Source organism: Sturnira hondurensis, unplaced genomic scaffold (genome assembly GCF_014824575.4).
Source record: "Sturnira hondurensis isolate 20B ecotype Veracruz unplaced genomic scaffold, ASM1482457v3 Scaffold0004257, whole genome shotgun sequence".
NCBI classification, from domain to species: Eukaryota; Metazoa; Chordata; class Mammalia; order Chiroptera; family Phyllostomidae; genus Sturnira; species Sturnira hondurensis.
In genome coordinates, this window is record NW_028076888.1 from 301,545 (window position 1) to 317,730 (window position 16,186).

General features: G+C 56.4%; 1 protein-coding gene across 1 annotated transcript; it reads left to right on the top strand.

Annotated features, from left to right (window-relative positions):
* The first annotated feature begins 1,140 nt into the window (after positions 1–1,140).
* On the top strand, positions 1,141–12,923 carry TAS1R2 (taste 1 receptor member 2). Its single transcript, XM_037045316.1, has 6 exons — positions 1,141–1,368; positions 2,520–2,820; positions 3,840–4,604; positions 6,923–7,132; positions 10,678–10,801; positions 11,868–12,923. Exons 1-6 carry the CDS (start codon positions 1,187–1,189, stop codon positions 12,794–12,796), a joined length of 2,511 nt encoding a protein of 836 aa, XP_036901211.1. The 5' UTR covers positions 1,141–1,186; the 3' UTR covers positions 12,797–12,923.
* The last annotated feature ends 3,263 nt before the right edge of the window (positions 12,924–16,186 follow it).

Below are 16,186 nucleotides of genomic sequence, written 5' to 3' on the forward strand. Positions count from 1 at the left end.
GCTGCTACTGGACGCCCAGTGACCACACAGACGGCTGGGTCACTGCAGCTCAGAGCAGGGCGGTTCCTGTGAACTGGGGGCAGGGACGGTTTCTTGAAGGAGCCTCAGCTGGCCCTTGAGGGAGAACCCTGGGTTTCCAGTGGCCTTTTTGTATTTTAGGGCCTCCTCCCCTCACAACCCGACAGGCCTGGGACAGGCCCAGTGGAGCTGGGCACTAGGTGCCTGTCCCCTCAGACTCCTGTTGGGCCCCACGTGGTTAGGGCTGGGAGGGACCAAAGTAACGCTGCGTGGCCAAGGATCTCTGATTCCAGTGGGGCCCCGAGAGCCAGCTCCCTCCACCCAACTTTTTGCGATTGTCACGTTTGACTTCAGGAACTGTCAACTTTTTTGCCAGGACCCCTGCCTATGGGCTCTGGACCCAGATGGGCAACTCAGAGCGGGCTCACTCTGCAAAGCTGACTGACGGCCTATGGGCTGAGCACGGCAGCGGTCAGAGGGAGCGAGACCTTCAGCCCCCTCCCCGAGACCCCCCAGCCCCACCCCCACCTCCCATTCTCTTTGCCAGCTGCTTTTATCAAAACCAGTGACATTATGTGTGTGACGTGGCGTGGAGTGACCTGCGTGATTGGAGTCTCAGCCCTGTGGTTGTGCAACCCAGGGTGAGTTTCTTAACTTCTCTGGACCTCAGTTTCCTTGCCTGTGAACTGGTTTGGTCACAGCTCCAGTTCTCATGAGCATTAGGAGGGATGGAAGATGGCAAGCATTCAGCGCAGTGCCTGGTTCCTGGTGACAATGGCTCCTCCTCCGGGGACACCTGCTGTAGGCCCGGTGCCATTCTTATTACCACACGCCAGGCCAACTTGGGCCCTAAAGCCGGGCTCCATCGGCCACCCTACTCTATCTGCTCGTGTGATCAGGGTGCTGTGACTGGTTGGCAGCACACGCTCTCTCTACTTCCAAATGGGGTTCCTCCGCACCCCCCAGGCCCCACTGTGCTCTCGGGGGGGTCGTCCTCACTCCAGCCTCCTCCCCTCCCCCCCCACCTCGCCACCTGTCCCAGGTGCTTTCCCCACCCCCGGACGGTGGCAGGACCGTCACTATGTAAATGTCTGTGCAAATCCCTTGGTGTCTAGTGGCCAGCTTGCTGGTGAGGCAGAGCCACTTCTTAGGACCCCTACTTCCTGCCATGGGAGCCCAGGCGAGGGCGGTCTGCTCCCTGTTCTTCTTGCTGCAGGTCCTGGCTAAGCCGGCCGAGGACTCGGACTTCAGCCTGGCTGGGGATTACCTCCTGGGTGGCCTCTTCACCCTCCACGCCAACGTGAAGGGCATCATCCACCTCAACCTTCTGCAGGTGCCCAAGTGCAAGGAGTGAGTCTCCCGTGGGAGGCTGGCTGGGGTGGCAGGGGTGGGTAGGGACCAGGGTTGTTTCTGGGATCCGTGGGAGGCCAGGCCAAGGCCAAGACTAGGGGCTCAGAACACTCTTTCTCGTTCACTGCCAAATCTCCTCCCTGGACCCACCTTACCGGCTCCCGGGGAAGCCCCCCCACAGTCTGTGTGACTGAAGTCTTCGGCTGTCGTGCCCTGAAGCACTGTGACCTGGGGTGCCCCAGTGTCACCTCTCTGAATATAAAGAGCTTAAGGATATTTGAGATCAGGAGACCGTGACCCAGAGACCATCAAAACCGGCCCCACCCCCTCTGGCAACCAGGGGACTCCCAGTGCGTCCATGCTGAGGCCCAGTAGAGAAACCAGGTGTCCGACCTTCAGAGGCAGAATGTGGCTCTTCTGCGGTGGCGGGTTCTCAGACCGGTGGGGGAAGGTTCGCCTTTTCCTGGGGCTGTGGGGAGGGGATCAGGGCGCTTCCAGGCCTGGAGGGGCTTTGCTCTCCCTCCCTCCCCTGGCAGCCCCCTTGGGGTGGCAGCATCACTCAGAGACTGGGTGGGCCATCTCCATGCCGGGATGAAGGCCAGATACTGGAGCCAGCCCGTGTAGAGAGGGTGAAGGCATTCTGGGAGAGAGGGAGGGAGAGAGGAAAGTGCAGAAGGGGAGTAAGCACTGACTTACAGGATGCTGGGGGAGATTGTACGCTGGCTTGTGAATGGGGAGGGTGGTGGTCCCAGGCATGGCTCTAAGCATGATGTTAGCTGTCCCGACACACGTAATAATGGTAGGGAGTCCAGTGAAGGGATGGTGGTGATGGAGGGGTTTATGATGGTGAGGGCAGTAACGCTGGTGATCACGAAAATGGTGACGAGTGTGGCGATGGTGGTGGCGGTGATGATGGTGATGGTGATGATGGTGGCCACAGAGATCCGTGCCCGAGGTGGTCATAGGGACAATGAGGACCCTAGAGCTGTGGTGCCGTGACAATAATGTGGTAAAAGTACCAGAATCTTCTGGAGTGGCTCCTTCTTGGGCAATATGTGGGCCTCCCCTGGGCATATAGGAGAAGTAGGCTGGCTCTCTGCTGCCCGCCCCTCTCATTCTGGACCTGCTGCCACCCCGCTGCACCCCTGCAGGTACGAAACGAAGGCGCTGGGCTACACCTTCATGCAGGCCATGCGCTTTGCCGTGCAGGAGATCAACAACCGCAGCGGCCTGCTGCCCGGCGTGCGGCTGGGCTACGAGATGGTGGACGTGTGCTACACCTCCAACAACGTGCAGCCCGTGCTCTTCTTCCTGGCAGGCGAGGACTACCTCCTGCCCATCCAGGAGGACTACAGCCACTACGTGCCCCGTGTGGTGGCTGTCATTGGCCCCGACCACTCTGAGTCCGCCATGACTATGGCCAACTTCCTCTCCCTCATTCTCCTTCCACAGGTGGGTGAGGCCCCTGGGCCCTGGGAGAAAGGGCCGGGGAGGGGGGCAGAGGTGTGGTTGTCCAGGGAGCTCACTTGCCCTTACCAGTCCTGGGGCAGAGACAAGAGCAAAGGCAAGGTCGGGACATTGACCCCAACCCTGGGAAGGCACCTGGCCTTTTGGATGAGAGTTTAGGCTTTGGAGGCAGATGAACTTGGTCATGCATCTTGGCTCTGAGTCTTGCCCATTGTGAGACTCATCTCTCAGCTCTCTGAGCCTCCGTCTCCCCACTGTAAAGTGAGATGATGAGCGTTCTCTCCTACGACTGTCTGAAGATTCAAGTGTTTAACCTATGCAAGTATTTCTGACACACAGTAGGTTATCGGTAATGTTACTGTTATGTCGAACATCTTGCATGAGAATGGAAACTCAAAATGCTCAACATTTTCCTGTATGGTTGCCCAGCCCAGGGCCTGCCACGTAGTAGGTCCTCAAGAAAGTACTGTCACTGTTATGAGCACTGTTGTCACCATCATGATGGAAAGTGTCTAGTCCAGAACGAGCATAAAATATCTACTCATTAAAGAGCAGCTAGCAAGGGACTTGGCACACAGTAGGTGGTCACCAGTTCTGTAATTTTTGCTGTTGGTTTTTGTTGTGTAAAGCAGCTCACACAGGGCCTGACACATAGTAGGTGCTCAGTATGCTTTCTTATTCCTGTGTGAACCATCTAGTCCAGGACTGAGCTCATGGTTTCATTCATTTAACAAATATTTGTTGAGCACCTCCTATGCCAGATACAGTGGGAGGCACTGGAGAAACCAGCCGGGGACATAGAGATTAGCTTCCAGTGGGGAGAGGCAGGCAGTAAACGTGAATAAGTAAGTGATTTAGGATGTTAGACAGTCAGGGGTGCAATGGAGAAAGGAAAATTCTCGCAGGGTAAGGGACGTGCGGCATGTCTGGACAGGGGGCGTGAGATGGCAGTTTTAGACGGGGCGGGGCGTCAGTGCTGGCGGCCCCTCCCCTCTCTCTGTCAGATCACCTACAGCGCCTTCAGCAGCAAGCTGCGCAACAAGCAGAGCTTCCCCTCGCTGCTGCGCACGGTGCCGGGAGCGGATCACCAGATCGAGGCCATGGTGCAGCTGATGCTGCACTTCCGCTGGAACTGGATCGTCGTGCTGGTGAGCAGCGACGACTACGGCCGCGACAACAGCCACCTGCTCAGCAGTCGCCTGGCCGGCTTCGACATCTGCATCGCCTTCCAGGAGTCGCTGCCCACGCCGCAGCCCAACCAGGAGGTGACGCCACAGGAGCGTGAGCGCCTGGAGGCCATTGTGGAAAAGCTGCAGCAGAGCTCCGCACGCGTGGTGGTCCTGTTCTCGCCCGACCTGGCCCTGCGAAACTTCTTCCACGAGGTGCTGCGCCGGAACTTCAGCGGCGTCGTGTGGATCGCCTCTGAGTCCTGGGCTGCCGATCTGGTCCTGCACAGCCTCACCGAGCTGCGCCACACGGGCACCTTCCTGGGCATCACCACCCAGAGTGTGCCCATGCCTGGCTTCGGCGAGTTCCGCGCACGCCACGCTCAGGCCAGGCCGCGCACGTCCAACGGGAGCGCCACCTGCAACCAGGAGTGCGACACCTGCCTGGACACCCCTCAGTCCTTAAACACCTTGCTCAGATATTCCAGCCAGCGCGGGGCCTACAATGTGTACGCTGCTGTCTACGCCATTGCCCACGGGCTGCACAGCCTCCTGGGCTGCAGCCAGACCGGCTGCCCCAAGAAGGTGGTCTATCCCTGGAAGGTGAGGAGGAAAGCCTGAACCCTGGGGAGAAGGTGCAGAGCCTTTGGTTGCCATGGAGAGTGCAGGAACACCCTCCCCCGACGGCCCCCCGCCTCTGCTCTAGCCTCTTCATCCCTTGGTGGGTTCTGGGCCGACAGATGGGAGAGGCCTTGGGACGTGCCCTGCCTCTGGAAAACGCGAAAACAGAAATCCTTCCTGCTGCCAAAACAAATGTCCTTCTTCATTAGTTTAATCCTCATCATCCAAGATAGTCTGTCGTGGGAGGTTCCGGTGAAGTTCCGTGGGAACAGACCCCACAGAAAGTGGAAGCCACAGTGTTCCCTAAGGTCACTCCGGGCGGGGCCCAGGGCTGGGAGAGGGGGTTTGGGGATTCCCGTCAGTTCTCCAGGTGCCACATCAGGTTCAGGGGTCATTGCCCCAAATCTGTGTCCCCTTGATTCAGGCCTGGAGCTTCAGTCTGTGTTGGCTGATTCCCACACACCTCTACCACCAAGGCCTTGGGTGGAGAAGGTTTCAGGGCAGAGCTGGAGAAGCGGGGAGGGGGGGCGGGGGGGTTTCTCGGTGTGCCCCTCAACCCCGTGCTGTCAGACGTGGCTGTGCCGAGGCCGTCCCTTGGTTTTTCAGAGGCCGGGGCTCAGCCAATCACCCACCCCGTGTCTCTGGCCTCTCTTCATTCTTCCCTTCTCTCCTAGACACCCACCCATCTCCTAGGGACCTGCTCACTTCCTTAACAGAGCACTTTAGGTAGTTCTTTAAAAATCCTCGCTACTTTTATTTTATTTATTTGTACCTCTCTACTCTGTAATCTCAGAGCCTAACCTTGCAAACCTAAGTGTTTATTTTTTTTTAAGCGTAGTTGTTCTTTCTTTTTGAATGTGGTTATTCTTTAAAAGATATTCTGGCGTCAGCTGGTCAATACTCTGTTTTACCACACGCTCTGCTACATTAATAACATACGTAAGCGTCACGGGCGCTTTACCGTCGTTTGAGTGCCCACGAGCACCGAGTGCCCAGCACGCATCACCTTGACTCATAGCCATCCTGTGAGGCTGACGATCTATAGACAGGGAATCTGAGGGACGGGGAGTCAAAATGATTTGCCTGTGATGGCTTAGTGGCAAGCCGCGGACCGTGGCTTTGAACCCAGGCCGGGCCCATTCCACAGTGGTTTTCCACCTTCTCCCTCCAGGTGTTTCCCCAGCCACAGTTGGCAGTAGCTCTGATGAAGGATCAGTCGATGTCTTTCCTCCCTTGATGGTGGAGCCCAAAGAGCACCAGGCTGTCCAACTCCATTCACTGAGTTGTGCCAGGCACCCACTGTGTGCCAGGCCCAGATTGGGCATTGTGAGAAAATTAGCCTCTCACCCAAGGAGGGGACTCTGTCCCTGCTGAATGCAGCAGGAAGTCAGAGTTGGAGCTGTGTGTGGTGGGGTGGGGTAGGGGTGGAGGATGGGGGGCGGAGAGGGAAGGCAGGATTTAAGCAGGGGAGGGCAGCTGCTGGACATTCCAGGAGGAGAGACCTGACTCTGGAAGCCTCTTTGGGGAGAAGGTTAGGGACCAACTCCCTTGGCTGTCTGTCTGTCTGTCAGCCAGTCTCCAAGGTGAGGTGAGCTCTGTACTCCCAAGATGTAGCCCAATAGGCTCTCCTATTTATGGAGGAAAAAGTCTAGGAGCCAGACAGGTGGGATATCTAAGCTGGAAGCTCTTCTGGGGTCAGACCAGAGAAGTTCAGTGACTTGCTCAAAGTCACACAGCAAACCGAGGACAGAGCTAGGGCGGAATTCAGGCCCAGGGAATCCCAGTTCCACACATGTGCTAGTTTGTCCCGGCGTCTGCATCCTGAGAGTGAGTCGTGGAGTTGGGGGGACTGGCAGGACCTGTGCAGGGGGCAGGGAGCAGAGCAGGGGAGATCCCAGCCAACTCTTACAGAGAGAGGGACTCTGGGGGCAGGTACTGGGTCCCCGAGGGATGGCCAAGGGGACTTCCTGAGAAAAAGAATATGATCAAATCTTCAGTAGGGGGTGAACATTTACTGTTTCTCAGGCACTATTCTCAGCCCCAAACATAGATGAACTCCTTTATTGCTTCAGAGTCCAGAAAATAGGTGTTTTGCTGCTCCCTTTTTGCCGTCGAAACAGGTTGAGAGGTTAAGCGACAGGCCCAAAGCCTCACGGCTGGCGGCACGGCTGGCACCTAAACCCAAAAAGTCTGGCACCAGAGATAGGAGTCTCCGCATAAGGCGAGCAGGACGGCAGATTTCTCCCAGGACGGCCCACCCTCGGAGGCCAGCCCACTTCCCTCTTCTCTGGTCCCTCTAGCTACTTCAGGAGATCAAGAAGGTCAACTTCACCCTCCTGGGCCACCGCATCCACTTCGACCAGTACGGGGACCTGCCCGTGCCCCTGGAGGTTGTTCAGTGGCAGTGGGACCTGAGCCAGAACCCATTCGAGAGCATCGCCACCTACTACCCCATGCAGCGGCAGCTGGAGTGTGTCCGCAACGTCTCCTGGCACACGCCCACCGGCTCGGTCAGTTCTCAGAGGCTGCGGGGACCGGCTCGGTGGGGGGTGGCCACAGCCCTTTTTATCAAGGATGGCATCCAGGTTCGGCACCCATAGCTGGTGGGGTCTCTGTTTGTCTGGGGTCCTGCCCTCCCACCGCTGGCTGAGAACTGGAAGTTTGGGGCTCTTTGGCCCCTCAGGACCTCGGGGACCAGGGCATTCACGCTGCGTCCTGTCCATTAATGTTCGTGCTGTGGGGACGGTAGCTCTGCCTTCCACTGTGTCTGACGCTGGTCAACCCAAAGGTCCCATTTTAATCCTCTACTGACCGTCAGCTGTCAGGACTCTGCTGGTGCGGGGAGGGGCAGAGGCCCAGCCTGTTGGGGGGAGGGGAGGGGACCAGGGACTTATGAAGCTTCTCGAAGACCCCTCCTGGCTCTCCTGCCTTGCGCTTTATCCCCAGTTCCAGACTCTTGATGCTGCTGGTTCCCAGGCCTCTGGGGGATGTTTATGGAGGAAATTGGTTTCTGTCTCTGTTTGCTGGGGCTGCTGTAACAAACAGCCGCAGCCGGGGGCGCTTAAAGAACAGAAATGTGTTGTCTCGCAGTCCTGGAGGCTGGAAGTCCGGGACCATGGTGCTGCCAGCAGGGCTGGTTCCCGCTGGGGGCTGTGAGGGGGCACCCGCGCCACCCTCTCACCTGGCTCCTGGAGGCCTGCTGGGGACTGTTGCCTCTCCCCAGCTTCTGCTCCCTCCCCCTGGGCCTCTACCTCCTTTACACGGGGCTCTCCCTTCTGTAAGGACATTGGCCACCTCAGAGGAGGACCCACCCTGCTCCGGTAGGACGTCATCTAAACAAGTTATGTCTGTCCATCGACAAGCAAGTGCTGGTGGAGGTGTGGAGAGGAGGGGATCCCCAGGCCCTGTTGGTGGGGCTGCAGCTTCACCGCGGAAAACAGCGTGGAGGGTCACCACACAATTAAAAACAGAGCGACCCGCTGACCCTGCAGTTTCACCTCTGGGTCCGTATCCAGGGAAATCCAAACCACTAATTCAGACAGATGCGTGAGCTTCTGTGCTTGTTGCAGCGTTATTTACAATGGCCAAGGTACGGAAGCAGCCCCTGTGCCCGTCAGTAGATGAGCAGAGAAAGGTGTGGAACGTGTATACGACGCCCTTGCTTGTGAACGTGAGCATTCATAGCTGTGAATATCCCCCTTCTCCTGCTCCGCTGTGTCCATTTTGGTAGGTTGAGTTTTCAACTTCATTCCTCTCTTAAATGTTTTCTCATTTCCCCTGTGATTTCTCATTGGATCCATAGGTTGTTGAACAGCATTGTTCAAATTCCGTGAATTTGTGAGTTTTCCGGTCTTCCTTCTGTGTCTCATGTCTAACTTGCGTGCTATCTGCCTGTGAAACATCTGTCAGCCCTTCCTCCGAGGCCAAACACCCGGTCTGTTCCGGGAAACGCCCCGGGGCCAGCTTGAGAGGGATGTGTGTTCTGTCATTACTAGACAGTGCTCTGGACGCCTCGGTTAGGTCGACTCAGCTCGTGCACTGGTCTAGTCCTGTTTCCTCACTTACCTTCCGTCTGATGGTTCTGCCCGTTACTGAGAGGGAGGCACTGACGTCTGAGCATTACGGTGGAATGTTATATTTCAGTTGTCTATTTCTCCTTTCGATTCTGACGGCTTTTGCATTGTGTGTCTCGGGGCCCTCTTGCTGTATGTTTATAATGATTCTATCATCCTAATCCGTTGACCCTGTAATCATGATAAAATGTCCTTCTTTTTCTCAAGTAACCATTTTTTTGTTGGCATTTCCCCTCCTCTGGCTTTTGTTGTTGTTGAGATTTTATTTTTGTCTTTGTCTTTTGCACTTTGGATGTGGCAGACGGCGGTGCAGGTGTCTGGCTGCTTCTCCTGCTGGGTGTCTCTCAGCTTCCTGGATCTGGGGGTTGGGGTCTGTCATTAATTTTAGAAAGTTCTCAGACAGTATTCCTTCAAATATTTCTTCTGTGCTTTGCTGTCTTTAGTCTCCTTTGGTTATTCCAGTTATGCGTATGTTGTACCTCTTGTGATTGTTCATAGTTCTCAGATATTCCGTTCTCTCTCTTTTTCTTTCTCTTTGTTCCTCAGTTTGGGAGATATTTTTATCGGACCATCTTCGAGCTCACTGATTCTTTCCTTGACTCTGTCCAGTTCACTGGCATTCTTTACCTCCATTAGCGGTAACGTTGGAAGAAGCATTTCTGATGTCTGCTTGCTTTTTAAACCCCGAGCATCTCCTTTTGATTCTTTCCTAGAGTCTCCATGTCTGGGCTGACGTCACCCGTCTGTTCTCGCACGTTGCCCACTTTTTCGGTTAGAGCCCCAGCCTGTGGGTCACAGTTAATTGAAGTTCCCGGTCTGATAATTTCCAAATCTTGGATGTTCTAAAATCCGATGCTTGTTTCCTCTCTTCAGACTGTGACTTTTGTTTTTGTCTTTTAGCATGCTCTTTAATTCTTTTTGAAGGCCTGACACGATGTATTCCTTAGAAGAAGATGAGCTACATGAATCTCTAGTAGGAGATTTTGTGTTTATCTGGGTGGGCGTTAGGGCGTTAGGCTGTGCTTCTTATTTGCTGTAACTGTGGTGTCAGAGGCTAGAGAGACTGAGGGGTGGGGCAGAAGACAGGTGACCTCTGAGAGGCAAGAGGAGGGGGCCCCTGGGGCCAAGCAGTCCTGATCTGTCCCCACTTGTCGGGCCCTTGGCCCTTCCTCTGCGCACTCTCGACACCTGGGTCATCAGAAGGACTTCTGTCCGACCAAATCTGATCGGGCCCTCTGCACTCTCGGGAACCGTGGTTGCCTCCCACCCCCCTGCAGTCTCAGTGCGTTCATAGCGGAGCCCCCAGAAGGCCTCCGCGCTCCCCGACCCTCTCCTCCTGCGACCCAACTCCAGCCAGGCCCAGACGCGCCTTCTTCCCAAGCGTGCCGTCCCCCTCTGCTCCTCCACCCCCCTGTTCTCACTGCTTCCTCTACCTGTGATTCACTCAGTCACTTACTGAACAATCATTGTCCGCTGGGTCTTCTTCTAGGTTCTAGAACTAGAGCAGCAGAAACAATAGCTATGGTCACCACTGCTGCTCTTATTCACCCGAAAACCCCACCCCTCCGTAAAGGCTGCCAGTGGCAGAAAGCGACGACGCAAAGTGATAATTTATTGCCATGGAAACCTCCAGGGTAGAAGGGAGGCTTCTTCAGGCAAGGAGGGATCCAGGGTCTCACGGGCTCCATCTCTCAGATTCTTCCTCAGGAGTGTTCTGTGCCCTGGAGACAAGGTGGCTGCCAGCAGCCCCAGGGTCACATCCTGTCCTCTCAGGAGCCTCTGTCTGGACTGTTAGATCTTGGGCAGGCGAAACTAAGAGGGTCCCCACAAAGGTCCATTCCTAATGAGAGTCCCAGCACCCCTTTTCCTCCCAGACAGGAGGCAGCCTCCCCTGCCCTGAGCATCCTGATAGGTGGGGGGAGCTGGCAGGCCCTCAGAGTGGGGGGAACGAGGGCTCGGGCCTCATGCCCTCCTCCCCGCAGGCCCCCGTGTCCATGTGTTCCAAGAACTGCCTGCCTGGGCAGAAGAAGAAGGCTATGGGCGTCCATTCCTGCTGCTTCGAGTGTCTTGACTGCCTCCCCGGCACCTTTCTCAACAAAACTGCAGGTACAGCTTGCCAGCCCGCACCCTTGCCCTTGCCCCAGGGGTCTCTTGGCCTTTTCCTCTTTTGCAGGGTCTCTGGGGTCTCCCTGAGGCAACGTAAGTGTCCAAAGGCCAGGGACCACGTTTTGTTCCACTGGTATCTCCCCAGTACCTGGTGGAGAGAAAAATCTCCCGTGCAGGCTGGTTTAGGGAGAAGGAACAGCCGGGTGGGGCTGCAACTGGCCTGGATCCGCACACACTCAGTCCGCGGCCCAGGGGAGCCAGGCCAGGGGAAGTGCACTGGATGATGGGTGGATGAAGGGGCGAATGAGTGGATGAACTGGCTCTGCCGGTAGAAGAAGCGTTTCCGGCAGACGGGCAGTATCCAGTTTCTCTCTCCAGCCTCCCAGGTGCCTAGTGTAGTTCAGAGCCTGGAACGGTTGCTCAGCGAATATTTCCTGAGTGACTTGCTTGATTAGAAGGGTTAACTAACGTCTCTTCCGGCAGAACACGTGCTCCAGGAAGGCGGGGACAGTGTCCTCTGTCCATGTCAGCATTGAGCGCCACAGCTCACAGCTGGGGCTCCGGTGACTGTCTTCACAGCTTCACTGACGCATGCGTGAAGTGCACGCACGCACCTGCTCTCAGGGTGCTTACTGTGTGCTCAGCAGGGCACAGCGTGGGGAGTGATCTCACTGGCCTTTCTCTCCCGACTTGTCCGTAGCCTGAAGGCAGGGGGCTGGGGTTTGTCTGTCTCTGTGACCTCCTACCTGAGGACGGTGCTCAAAAACGTTTGCTGAATGAATTCTTTTTGAGTAAGTAGCTGAATATCTCTCCCACCAGAGAGCGAGGTCTTGGAAGAAAGGAATTAGTCGTTAGGCTCTGAGTCCAGGAGGTTGGTGGCCTTCCCTGGCCGAGCCTCAGTTTCCTTTGTCTGAGAAATGGGTCTGCTGTGGGGTTGGATGAGCCAGCAGGTGAAGGAGGCTCAGCGAGTGCTGGCTCTGCCTGCAGGGGTCGCCCTCAGCTCTCTCTCCGTGCCCGGGGCCCGCAGGGTGGGTTTGGCTGATGGGAGTTGCCTTGGTTCTTGCAGATGAGTTCGACTGCCAGCCCTGCCCTGGCAACGAGTGGTCCCACAAGGGAGACGCCGCCTGCTTCAAGCGGCGACTGGTCTTCCTCGAATGGCATGAAGCGCCCACCATCGCTGTGGTCCTGCTGGCCGCACTGGGCTTCCTCAGCACCCTGGCCACCCTGGTAATATTCTGGAGGCACTTCCAGACGCCCATGGTTCGTTCCGCCGGGGGTGCCATGTGCTTCCTGATGCTGGGGCCACTGCTGGTGGCGTACCTGATGGTGCCCACGTACATAGGGCTGCCCACGGTCTCCACCTGCTTCTGCCGCCAGACCTTCTTCACTCTCTGCTTCACCGTCTGCATCTCCTGCATCACCGTGCGCTCTTTCCAGATCGTCTGTGTCTTCAAACTGGCCAGCCGCCTCCCGCGCGCCTATGGCTACTGGGTCCGCTACCATGGGCCCTACGTCTTCGTGGCAATCATGACGACGCTCAAGGTGGCCATCCTGTCTGGCCGCCTGCTGATCACAACCAGCAGCCCCACCGCCCTCACTGACCCCGACGACCCCAAGGTCATGATCCTCTCCTGCAACCCCAACTACCTCCAGGGGTTGCTGGTCAACACCAGCCTGGACCTGCTGCTCTCCGTGGCGGGCTTCAGCTTCGCCTACATGGGCAAGGAGCTGCCGACCAACTACAACGAGGCCAAGTTCATCACCTTCTGCATGACTTTCTATTTCAGCTCCTCTGTCTCCCTCTGCACCTTCATGTCTGTCTACAAGGGGGTGCTGGTCACCATCCTGGACCTCTTGGTCACTGTGCTCAACCTCATGGGCATCAGCCTGGGCTACTTTGGCCCTAAATGCTACATGATCCTCTTCTTCCCGGAGCGCAACACGCAAGCGTACTTCAGCAGCATGATTCAGGGCTACACCATGGGGAGGGACTAGCGCTGCCCCCTGGTGGAGAGCGGGGGGAACGCAGGGCAACCCTGACTATTACCACCTCACCGTGGTCTCTGACTGGGCATCCCTTCCAGCTACTGTGCATCCTGGATGTTTTTACCCAGCTGGTGGTGGATGCCTAAAAATATTTCTTTCCCTCAAGCTATTTAACTTAACCAGGCACTGTCACTCCTAGAAAAAAAAAATGACCCAATGTGACCTATCAAGGGTCTGCAGGACGGAGTCCGATGGAATAGCCTACTACCGCCATCTGGTGGTCACAGCTGGTATCTGCAGATTCTGGCTCATTCCTTTCACTGGTGCTCACCGCCCAGCTGGGGTTGGTGAGGGAGAATGTGAGCTCAGTAACGTGGCCCGTGGAATCATTCTGTAGCTGCCCCACGTGTCTGCGTCTAATCTCCTGGATCCCCCCGGAGCTCGAACCCACACTTCTCTGTTATCTCTGAGTCATGCAGGGTACAGAGGGTGCTTCCTAAATGCTCGTGAATAAACTTCACTTTGGGTGAAACAAATGAAGTTTCCTTCTTGTTCCCAGAGGTCCCCGGAGTAGGAACGTGTGGAATCGAGGGACCTTGGTTTGGGTCCCGGCACTGCCACTTCCCAGCCATGTCTCCTGAGCAAGACATTACTGCCTTGAGCCTCCATTCCCCATCTCTAATGTGGGGATGATAGCTGCTCCCAGGGACACCTAGGACCAGAGATGTTGTGTGCATGGTGCCCCTAGTAGGTGCTCAGTAAGCACCAACCATTGGGGATCCTCCTGACCCTGGAACCATCAGGGACAAGCTATGGTGTGTTTCCCTTTCACATCCAGACGACGGTGGCATGCAGTCTAGTCCCGGGTGCTACTTTCTGTTGGCAGGTGGCCCCTGCCCAGCAGTTCTGGGTGTTGTCTTCAGGGTCTTTGGGCCGCAGGTGTGCTCCTGAGTGAGCTCGTGCCAGGGTGCTGCCTAAACACGGGGAAGCTGCATGGTGTGGCGTGGCTGTGCCCTCGCTGCCCGCCTCCAATGGTGGGCTCCAGGGCAGGAGGGACCCTGACTTTTTTGTCTGGGGGGGGTCAGACCTGGCCTCTCACAGCTCACCAGGTAGCCAGAACCTCAGCACTGAGGCTGCCAACCTGCTGTCCAGAGAAGTTAAGTGTCCAGCGGAGGTGCACCGAGCTCACAGGTGAGAGAGCAGGTGTCAGAACCTCACCGCCCTGAAGAATCCACAACTGCCGTGACATTGTGACTGTCTGTGAGCTCCCCCCGCCCTGGGAGTGATCGCTAGCTTGACCAGCACCGGCCCCATGGGGGACACTTCACTCCTCTGTCCCCTCCGTGTCTTAGATTTACCTCTTTCATGCTTCGAGGAGATGGGTGGCGGGATTTGGCTTGGATCACCTAGGATTTGGGGGAACGGCCCTTCTTTTGGGGGCCGCTATCTGCATAATGGCAAAGACAGTCCCATTTCCCTTCTTTGAGCCTCTTTCCAGAGCCTGGCACATAGCAGGTGCCCCGTGAACATGGACGAAGTGCTTAAAGACACTGTTGGACTCCTTTATCTTCCCCTCCCCACCCAGCCCCTCAAACCACCGCCTCATAAATCCAATTCATCTCCCACAACCTTGAGTGCTGGATACTGAGAGGTACTCAGAAACACAAAGCACAAAGCAAGTATTTGTGCCTACAACCGACAAGGACAATAGCCAACATTTATTACCCTCCCTAAAAACTTTGCTACTTTATCCATTCATGCCTCACGAGACTGTTAGTTAGCACCCTTATTTTACAGATGGGGAAACAGGTGAAGGCGGGAGACTCGGTCTCCCCACCAAGGCAGTGCGGCGTGCTGGCTGGGGGCTTCAGATTTCAGGGAGACGGCTGGCGGAGGTGGTCAGCGGGGAGGGCTGCAAGGGAGGCTGGCGTTTGGGACGAGCCGTGAAGGACAGAGAAGTACTTGGAAGGCAGGAAATTGGAGCGTGGGGGAGAGGCAGGGGACCAACAGGAGTGAAGTGGGTTGTAGGGAGGTGTTGGAGCAAAGTGAGGTGTAGGGAGGCCAGGGTAGCTTGGTGGGAGCACGGGGCTGAGGGTGGCCGGGTTGTCGGAACTGAGCTTGGAAGGATAGCTGGGGCTAGACGTGGGGACCCTGGCCCTGGTGGCTTCACCCTGTCCTCCCTGGTGGCCCCATCCGCGTCTGGCCCTTCTCTCGGGTCACCCTGCGTGCTGGCAGTCCCCCTGTTCTGTGGCCAGCCTCTTTTTAGCCTGGGTCCTCCTCCCAGAGTCCTCCGCATTGGCCTGACCAGGCAGGCAGGAGACTGCTGGAAGGAGGCCCTAGGGACGCATGGTCGAGGGGCACAGTACTTCTCTGTTCCTGGCACTCGCTCCCCCCGGGGCCCAGAGCCTCGGTGGAGGCCCCGCCCCGCCCCGAGCTTCTGGGGAGCTGCTCCACATGCTTGTTCCTGGATGTACCCGTGTCCAGTCCCCTCCACCCCCACCCTTGGGACCAGATTGTCAGAGGATCAGTGAGTTTTAAGCTCTTAATTCTCTTTTCTGATGCCTTGGTTAAATTTTTTCTTTTTTAAGCAACAATGACCTCATTTGCCTGGTTATGCTTCACCGCCCACCCTTAGAGGAGAATGCTGGAATCCCACTGGCCTCAGAGGCATCTGCTCACACCTCCTTCCAGAGCTGCCCTGAGCCGGGACCTTAATCCTTCCTTGTTTCCCCCCAGTGGTGGGAGGCTCATTAAGGACCACGTCAATTAGATAATTCTTCTAAGATTGAATCAAAACCCAACTATCTGGGATTTCCATTTATGGACACTAGTTTTATTCTTTGGGACCACAAATTAAATCTCATTCCTCCATCTCATGATGGCCTTTTATATGTAACAACAAGATAAAAACTGCCTTTCAAGGAGAACCAACTGCACGCTTCACTCATGCTATTTTTAATCCCCTCAATGACCCTGCCCAAGGGGTTGGTGGCCCTTGGGGGTCACGGGTTGATGCCTCCCAGCACCCCCTTCCTCTGCCCTTTCCACAGTTCTGTCCTCCCAAGGGAAGCTGACTCTGTGTCCTGGCTCCAGGGGGCAGAGCAGGTGGCCTGGGCCAAGACTGTCTGTGCATACCCCGCCCCTAGACTCTGTGATTGGCTCAGGGGGTGGGCACCCGACCTGGGTTGGTCCAATCAGAGGGACTATCAGGATTTTGCTGGGGTAAAGATTCCTTCTCTAGGAACTAGCAAGGCTGTAGCCCCAGGAGCTGGGGCAGCTCTTGTGGGACCATAAGGCAAATCAGCCACGGAAGAAAGCCGGGCCTTGCAGAGGACAAAGTGGAAGGAAGGAAAGGAAAAACCCGGGTCCTTGGCAACTTTTGAGTTGACAGATCTCACC